We start from the raw sequence: 9,449 nt of genomic DNA on the forward strand, positions 1-9,449 counted from the left end.
AAACAAGCCCAAAAATAATTCCTGGAAGTGTTAAAAATAGAGGTAAACATGGTAGAGGGAAAATTAGGAAAAGAAGCGAAAGTGATATAAGAAAATTATGGAGAGAGATTTAACAACTTGGTAAAAGAAGCACAAAAAAATTGAAGAAATTAACACATTAAAAAAGTGAAAAAGCCAAATGAAAAAGGAGGCACAAAATTCACTGGGGAAAATACTTATAAATTAGAATTGGGCAAGGGGAAGTGAATGACTCTATGAGACATTAAGAAACAATAAATCAAAGTCATTCTACAGAATTTGTGACTATGCCTAAAGGTCTATAAAACTGTACATACCCTTTTTGTCAGCAAATACCACTATTCCAAAGAGATCAAAGGAAAATGAAAAGGATACATATGTAAAAATATTTATAGCAGCTTTTTTGTGGTGGCAAAGAATTCTTAACTGAGGAGATGCCTATCGGTTGGGGAATGGGTGAACAAGTTGTGGTACATGATTGTAATGTAGAACTATTGTGCTGTAAGAAATGACAAAGGGTATGGTTTGAGAAAACCCTGGGAATACCTCTATGACCTGATACAAAGTGAAGTGATTACAACTAGGAGATCATTGTCCATAGTAACAGCAATATTATAAGATTTGTCAAATGTGAGACACTTAGCTACTTTGATCAATATAATGATCTAAGACAACTTGGAAAGACTCATGATGAAATTGTTATCCATCTCCAGAGAGAAAACTGTTAAATACTGAGTGCAAACTGATGTGTAAATTTGTCACTGTATTTTTTCTGGCTTTTATTTCCAATATAGGTTAATATGGAAATATGTTTTGCATGATTTCACATATATAATGGTTATGGTATTGCTTACCTTCTCAATATATGAAGGAGGGACTGAAGGGAGAGAGCAAAATTAGAACTTGATTTTTTTAAAAAAAGTTAACAATCAAATATTTTAAAAATTAAAGAAGGAAAAGTCAATTTATAATAGATAATTACACTTGCTCTCTTTTCACTTTCTCTTTTTTTGATGTTTAGAATTTTATTTTCCAAAATATATGTAAAAACAAATTTTGGCACCAATTTTTAAAACTTTGTGTTCCAACTTCTCTTCCTCCCTCCCTTCCCACCCCCACCCCCAAGAACTCAAGCAATTCAATATAGATTATACATGAATAATCATGGAAAACATCCCCACATTAGCTAGGTTGTAAAAGAAAACTGCTAAAAAACAAAACTTCAGATTGAGGAATTGTCAAGGAAAAAAAATTTTTAAATGTATTTCAATCTGTTTTCAGATACCATCAGTTCTTTCTCTGTAGATGGGTTGCAATTTTCATAAGTCCTTCAGGGTTATATTGGATCATTGCCTTGCTGAAAACAACCACATGCTTCCTAGCAGATCATCTTACACTATTGCTGTTATTTTGTATACAGTACATTTCACTCTGCTTGAGTTCATGTAGGTCTTTCCAGGCTTTTCTGACAGCATCCTGTTCATCATAACTTTTATATAGTACCTTAAACTTGACAAATAATTTTTTTCACAATAGCCCAGCAAAGTAGGTACCATAAATTTTGCCATTATAATCAATCATCATAACTATTTCCCTCCATCCTATTCCCTTCCCATATTTACTCTATTTTCTATCTTCTTTTAGCCTATTCCTCCACAAAAGTGTTTTACTTCTGACTGCCCCCTCTCCCGCTCCAACCTCCCTTCTTTCATCCTTCCCTCCTTATCCTCTTCCCCTCCTGCTTTCCTGTAGAGTTAGATTACTCCTCTCAATTGGGTGTGAATGTTATTCCCTCCTTGAGCCCACTCTGATAAGATTAAGGTCTTTGAACTAATTCTGTGTTCTAAGTTTTTCTTCCTACCTCCCTCCTCAACCGTCCCTATGAAATCAAGCAATTCGATATGTCATAATTGTGTAGTTATGCAGAACATCTTCACATAAGAACTTTCTCGGTAAGGAATTCACAGAAGATGCAGGTATGAACTGAATATGAAGAGAAGATATCTGTAAAGCATTTATGTTTTGTTCTTTGTGGGGCAAATAGGGTGGGGGTGTTTTATATCTGGGGTTGGAATTGGGCTTGGGGCCTCCTGGGGCCAGGGCTGGTGCTTTGTCCACTGTACCACCTAGCTAACCTATGATGACATCTTTAAAATTGGGTTGAGAGGTAGGAGGAATAGACTGGGGGAGGGGGAAGGGGAGAGGTGAGCTGGGGAGATGTAGTTCATATGAAAGAAACAAGAAAAAAGAATATGGAGGGGAGGAGAAGATGGACTTTGCTGGTCATGTATAAAAATGCTGATGATTTGTGTGGATTTATTTAATATCCTGCTACTTTGCTAAAGTTGTTGACTGTTTCAAGTAATTTTTGAGTTGATTCTCTAGGATTCTTTAAGTATACCATCATATCATCTGCAAAGAGTGATAGTTTTGTTTTCTCCTTGCCTATTCTAATTCCTTTAATTTCTTTTTCTTCTCTGATTGCTAAAGATAACATTTCCAGTACAATATTAAATAATAGGGGTGATAATGGGCATCCCTGGTTCACCCCTGATCTTATTAGGAAGGCCTCTAATTTATCTCCATTGCATATAATGCTTGCTGATGGTTTTAGGTAGCTACTGTTTATTATTTTAAGGAAAGCTCCACCTATTCCTAAGCTCTCTAGTGTTTTTATTAGGACTGGGTGCTGTACTTTGTCAAAAGCATTCTCTGCATCTATTGAGATAATCATATGATTTTGGTTAGTTTTCTTATTGATGTGGTTGATTATGTGGATGGTTTTCCTAATGTTGAACCAACCCCTGCATTCCTGGTATAAATCTCACCCAGTCACAGTGTATTATCCTGGTGATCACTTGCTATAATCTCCTTGCTAATATCTTATTTAAGATTTTAGCATCAATATTCATTAGGGAAATTGATCTATAATTTTCTTTCTCTGTTTTTGCTTTGCCTGGTTTTGCTATCACCACCATATTTGTATCATAAAACGAATTTGGTAGAACTCCTTCTTCAGCTATTTTTCCAAATAATTTGTATAATATTGGTAAAATTCACCTGTAAACCCATCTGGCCCTGGGGATTTTTTCTTAGGGAGTTCATTAATGGCTTGTTCAATTTCTTTTTCTAATATGGGCTTATTTAAGGATTCTGTTTCCTCTTCAGTTAACCTGGTCAGTTTGTATTTTTGTAAATATTCATCCATTTCATTTAGATTGTCAAATTTATTGGCATACAGTTGGGCAAAATAATTCCTAATTATTGATTTAATTTCCACTTCAATGGTGGTAACATCACTGTTTTCATTTTTGATACTGGTAATTTGGTTTTCTTTGTTCTTTTTCTTAATCAAATTAACCAATATTTTATCTATTTTATTATTTTTTTCATAAAACCCAACTCTTAGTTTTATTGATTATTTCTATAGTTTTCTTGCTTTCAATCTTATTAATTTCTCCTTTAATTTTCAGGATCTCTAGTTTAGTATCTAATTGGGGATTTCTAATTTATTTTTTTCTAGCTTTTTAAGTTTCATGCCCAATTCATTAATCTATTCTTTCTCTTTTTTATTCATGTAAACATTTAGAGCTATAAATTTTCCACCTAAGCACTGCTTTGGCTGCATCCCATAGATTTCGGTATGTTGTCTCATTATTGCCATTGTCTTGGATATAGTTATTGATTGTTTCTATGATTTGTTGTTTGACCCATTCGTTCTTTTTTTTTTTTTTTAGTGAGGCAATTGGGGTTAAGTGACTTGCCCAGGGTCACATAGCTAGTAAGTGTTAAGTGTCTGAGGCCGGATTTGAACCCAGGTACTCCTGACTGGTGCTCTATCCACTGTGCCACCTAGCTACCCCCCATTCATTCTTTAGAATGAAATTATTTATTTTCCAATTGATTTTCATTCTACTTTTCCATGGCTCTTTCTTACATGTAATTTTTATTGCATCATGATCTGAGAAGGATGCATTTACTATTTCTGCCTTTCTACATTTGACTATGATGTTTTTGTGCCCTAATACATGGTCAATTTTTGAAAATGTGCCATGTACTGCTGAGAAAGAGGTACATTCCTTTCTATCCCCATTCAATTTTCTCCAGACATCTATCATGTCGAACTTTTCTAGTAATCTATTCACCTCTTTCACTTCTTTCTTATTTATTTTTCGACTAGATTTATCTAATTCTGAGAGGGGGAGATTCAGATCCCCCACTAGTATAGTATTACTGTCTATGCCTCTTGTAACTCATTTAACTTCTCCTCTAAGAATTTGGATGCTAAACCACTTAGAACATTCATATTTAATATTGATATTACTTCATTCTCTATAGTACCTTTTAGCAAGATGTAGTTTCCTTCCTTATCTCTTTTAATGAGATCTATTTTTGCCTGTGCTTTGTCTGAGATAAGGATTACTATCCCTGCTTTTTTTACTTTAGCTGAAGCATAATATATTCTGCTCCAGTCTTTTACTTTTACTCTGTGTGTATCTCTCTGCTTCAAATGTGTTTCTTGTAAACAGCATATTGTAGGATTCTGGTTTTTAATCCACTCTGCAATTCATTTCCATTTTATAGCAGAGTTCATCCTATTCACATTCACATAACTGTCTATTACTGTCTATTCCCCTCCATTCTATTTACCCCCAATCTGCCCTCCCTTTTTATCACCCCCTCCCTTTTCTTTCCCCCTTTCCCCCTTCCTTTTGTCCTCCCTTCTATCAGTCCCCCCTTTCCCTTCCCCTTTTATTTCCCTTAAGCATGAGCTAAGTTTCTTTATCCCAATGAATGTATATGTTATCCCCTCTTTGAATCAAATCTAATGAGAGTAGGGTTGAAACAATGTTCACCCCTCCTTTCTTTCCCTCTATTGTAACAGTTTTTTTCACCTCTTTATATGATGTAATTCACCCCATTCCACCTCCCCTTTCCTCTCATCCCCATAGACTCCCTTTTTAACCCCTCAATTTTCTTGGTATCATCACATCAAAGACAATTTATATTTATACCCTCTGTGTAAAGTCCTTCTCTCTGCCCAAATACATTTATATTTCTTAAGAGTTATGAGTATTGTCTTCCCGTGTAGGGATGTAAACAGTTTAACCTAATTGAGTAACTATTTTTTCCCTCTGTTTACCTTTTTTAAACTTCTCTTGAGTCTTGTATGTTAAGATCAAATTTTCTGTTCAGTTCAGGTCTTTTCATCAAGAAACATTGAAAGTCCCCGATGTCATTGAATGTCCATCTTTTCCCCTGAAAGATAATGCACATTTTTGCTGGGTAATAGATTCTTGGCTGCAATCCAAGCTCCTTTGCCTTCCAGAATATCATATTCCAAGCCTTGCGGTCCTTTAATGTTGAAGCTGCCAGGTCCTGAGCAGTCCTGACTGTGGCTCCATGATATTTAAATTTCTTCTTTCTGGCTGCTTGGAGTATTTTCTCCTTCACTTGATCATTCTGGAATTTGGCTACAATATTCCTTGGAGTTTTCCTTTTGGGGTCTCTTTCAGGAGGTGATTGATGGATTCTTTCAATGATGATTTTATCCTCTGATTCTATGATAACAGGGCAGTTCTCCTTAATAATTTCCTGGAATATGGTGTCTAGATTATTTTTCTGATAATGGCTTTCAGGCAGTCCAATGATTCTCAAATTGTCTCTCCTGGATCTGTTTTCTAGATCAGTTGTCTTTCCAATGAGGTATTTCACATTTTCTTCTATTTTTTCATTCTTTTGATTCTGCTTGACTGATTCCTGGTGTCTCATAGATTCCTTATCTTCCAACTGTCCAATTCTAATTTTTAAGGCATTGTTTTCTTCAGTGAGATTATGCACCTTTTTTTTCCATTTGGTCAGATGAATTTTTTAAGGTATTGTTTTCTTCAATGAGATTATGCACCTTTTTTTCCATTTGGCCAAATGAATTTTTTAAGGCATTGTTTTCTTCAGTGAAATTAATCACCTTTTTTTTCCATTTGGCCAAATGAATTTTTTAAGGAATTGTTTTCTGCAGTCAATCTTTGTGCTTCCTTTTCCAAGTTGCTGATTCTTTTTTCATAATTTTCTTGTGTTGCTTTCATTTCTCTCAATTGATTTTTAAAATGCTTTTTGAGCTCTTCCAGGAAAGCTTTTTGTTCTTGAGACCAATTCACCTTCCCTCATGAGGCTTCACATATAGGCAATTTGAGGGTATTGTCCTCATCTGAGTTTGTGTTTGCTTCTTCTCTATTGATACAGAAGCTCTCAGTGGAGAGGGCTCTTTTTTGCTTCTTACTCATTATTGCAGCTTATTTATTTATTTTTTAAGTTGAGGTCTGCTCTGGGGGCACCAGGGTCCCTGTTTTGAGCTTCTTGTGCTGAGGTGTAAGTGCTGTGTCACCGGCTTTTTACACACTGAGGCCTATATGGTGTGTGCAGTTCCCCTGCCCGGCACTTCCTGTCTGCCTGTCTGAGCCCCCTAGGATCAGTGGGCCTAGTCACACCTATACTGTTTGTGGCCCTCCAGCTGGCAACTTGCCCTCTCGGCTGGTGCAGGTAGGTTTTTCCACTGTCCTGCTGGGCCACCAGATTTTTGAGCCAGGATCCAGGGGCCTCAGTTGTTGGCTGTGGCCCGCAGCTTCCTGCTGACTTGCCCTGACCCCTTCGGCGCTGGGCTGCTGCTCTGAGCAGCACCTCCCTTTTTCCTGAGTCAGACCGACCTTTCCTAAAGTCTTCTAAATTATCTCTGGTTGGAAGACTGTGTCTCTATGTCTCTTTGCAGGTTCTGTAGTTTCAGAATCCATCCAGAGGCTTGATTTAATGTTCTTTTTGAGGGAACAGGAGGAGAGCTCAGGCAGCTTGCTGATTCCTCTCTGCCATCTTGGCTTCACCTAAAAGTAAATTTTCTAAAAGCTAGATGGAACTATGTTAACCACATTAATGAAATAGTTCAGGTACCTTGGTACCTTCCTATTACTTCTAGAATCCCATATGAGTTTATCTGGCATTGAAAGCTTTTTTTCGTTTGTTTTTACCACAACCTCTTTTCACTTTTCCAGTCTATTTATACTTTACTCATCTCTACATATTATGTAATCTAGCTACTTTGGCCTACGTATAGTTTCTCAAATATGACAGTCCATCTCACACCAACATCTGATTTTCCCATACGCCTAAAATTCACTCCCTCTTTACTTCTGCCTCTTATCTTTCCTGGTTTCTATCAAGGTTCAGCTCAATTTTCTTCTACATGTTGTCTTTATCATCTCACCCTACCCAGTGTTTTCCCCTCTCATATTAACTTCCATTTACTTTGAATGTCTTATATATGCCTAATTATTTACATCTTGTATACTCCGTGAGAATATAATCTCTTTAAAGACCTGGGTAGTTTCATTTTTCATTTTTTTATTTGTATGTTCAAGGCTTAACACAGTGCTTAGCACACAGTAAGCACTGTTAACTGAATGACTGACTGAAAATATGTGTGCTGTATTATTGGGTAGGCAAGATTTTCTCACAGGTGGGGTTCCAGAAAGGAAATGAAGAATAATGATTTAGTAGATGTTTATTCCTTGGTACTACTGGTGTGTGTGTGTATGTGCAATTATGTGCCTTATATTGCTCTCAGGTAATAGTTATTGTCAGTGATCATTATTAATTCTGAAACTGTCTTGGAATAAAATGTGAGTATGCTTCTGCTTACATTTTTCTATCTATACACATCAATATGATTTCCTCAGACTACCTACCAGATTATTTTTTTTCCTGGACAGAATGGATGTTAAGTAAAGAGTTGTTTCATTCATTAAGAAACTTCAAATTTTTGCTAATTTAATGATTTTTTTTGCAAGACCTGTGATTTTCCACTGATGATACAGCTTAGAAATTCATCTATGACTTAAATGTATAAAGCCCTATAGTTGCGAGGAGCACTGAGTAGTTTAGTGTCTTGCCCAGGTTCACACAGCTAGTATATGTCAGATTTCAAAACAGTTATGCCTTTTTCCAGTAATAAATGTCCTAATGTCTCTCATGTTAATGTCTTACTCAGGCAGTATTAGGTTACAGTTAATAGGATTTTTTTTTTAATCTTGTGAACAACTTATTTGCCAAGGAAATGAGGAAAAATATGTAAGAAGGAAAGATGACTGAAACTTTCTTTTTCTATGCCAGGGTATTTTTTATTAGGAAAAAGACAAAAAGACAAGGAAATCACTGTAAGAAGAAATTTGGAGAAGAGTATGACATCATTGGAGATAGTTAATTTTGAGTAAACACAAGAGGAAACCTTTCAAATAGAGGGTAATGATATTCATTTTTTTATTTGTATTTGGATTCCAAGAATAAAGTCATGAAATTTGATGCATTTTGTAAGTTTCCAGTCAGAAAAATTCTGAATAAATTTCATATTGATTCCTATGAGGAGAAAAGAGACCGACAGAGGAGATAGTTGTGATGGAGACCAGAAGCTAGAAAAGCAACTGGGGTTGAGGTTTCCAAATTGGGATGATGGGACTCAGTTCTTCAATGAGGTTTTTTCATATTGATGAATACAAGGAAAGGAATTCTTGATTTTCTTGGGGAGACTGGTGAGGGTAGGCATGTGTGGGCAAAGTTCAACACTCAGCAGCAGGAGGAGCCACAGCAGGTTGGGCGGCAGCAGGTGGTTCTGCAGCAGGTGGGGCGGCAGCAAGGCTGGCAGCAGCTAGAAATACAGCAGCTGGGGCGGCAGCAGGGCTGGCAGCAGCTAGAAATACAGCAGCTGGGGCGGCAGCAGGGCTGGCAGCAGCTGGACACACAGCAGCTGGGGCGGCAGCAGGGCTGGCAGCAGCTGGACCCACAGCAGCTGGAGGGGCAGCAGGGCTGGCAGCAGCTGGACCCACAGCAGCTGGAGGGGCAGCAGGGCTGGCAGCAGCTGGACACACAGCAGCTGGGGCGGCAGCAGGGCTGGCAGCAGCTGGACCCACAACAGCTGGAGGGGCAGCAGGGCTGGCAGCAAGGTTGGCAGCAGGTGGGGCGGCAACAGGTGGACACAATGCAGGTGGGCTTGTAACAGTTGGTCCTACAATAGACGCACTGGTAGCAGGCTGGCCGGAAGCAGCAGGCAGTCCGACAGCAACAGGGGGCACAGCAACCAGAGCCACAACTCTGGCCACAGCAGGTGGAGCCACAACAGGAACTGACCATGGTGTTTTGGGGTTGAGCTTCTGGGTTTGTTTCCAGGTGAGGGAGTGATTTGAGTTTGAAAGTCTCCTGCCTCCAGGGCCATCTTATATACCGTCCTGAATAATGACCATCACCAGTAAGAGCTTACTTCCTTGTTATTGTTTAGTAAGATGGAAAAAATAATGCTCTAAACGAGGTAGTAGTATTTTTCTGTGTTTTTTTTTTTCAAATAAATGGCAAAAGCATTTCCTTTATTCACACAGTATCAGTTATCCAAA

General features: G+C 37.8%; 1 protein-coding gene across 2 annotated transcripts; it reads right to left on the reverse strand.

The window, feature by feature from the left end:
* Positions 1 to 8,628: 8,628 nt before the first annotated feature.
* LOC122756110 (keratin-associated protein 4-12-like) lies at positions 8,629 to 9,192 on the reverse strand. Of its 2 annotated transcripts, XM_044005228.1 has the most exons (2): positions 9,094 to 9,192; positions 8,629 to 8,952 (listed from the first exon to the last, which is right to left on the reverse strand). In XM_044005228.1, exons 1-2 carry the CDS (start codon positions 9,190 to 9,192, stop codon positions 8,629 to 8,631), a joined length of 423 nt encoding a protein of 140 aa, XP_043861163.1. The 2 variants fall into 2 exon arrangements, with proteins under 2 accessions (XP_043861163.1, XP_043861161.1); XM_044005226.1 differs by having other exon boundaries at positions 8,629 to 9,192.
* Positions 9,193 to 9,449: the final 257 nt, after the last annotated feature.

This window comes from Dromiciops gliroides, chromosome 4 (assembly GCF_019393635.1).
Source record: "Dromiciops gliroides isolate mDroGli1 chromosome 4, mDroGli1.pri, whole genome shotgun sequence".
In the NCBI taxonomy this organism is placed as follows: Eukaryota; Metazoa; Chordata; class Mammalia; order Microbiotheria; family Microbiotheriidae; genus Dromiciops; species Dromiciops gliroides.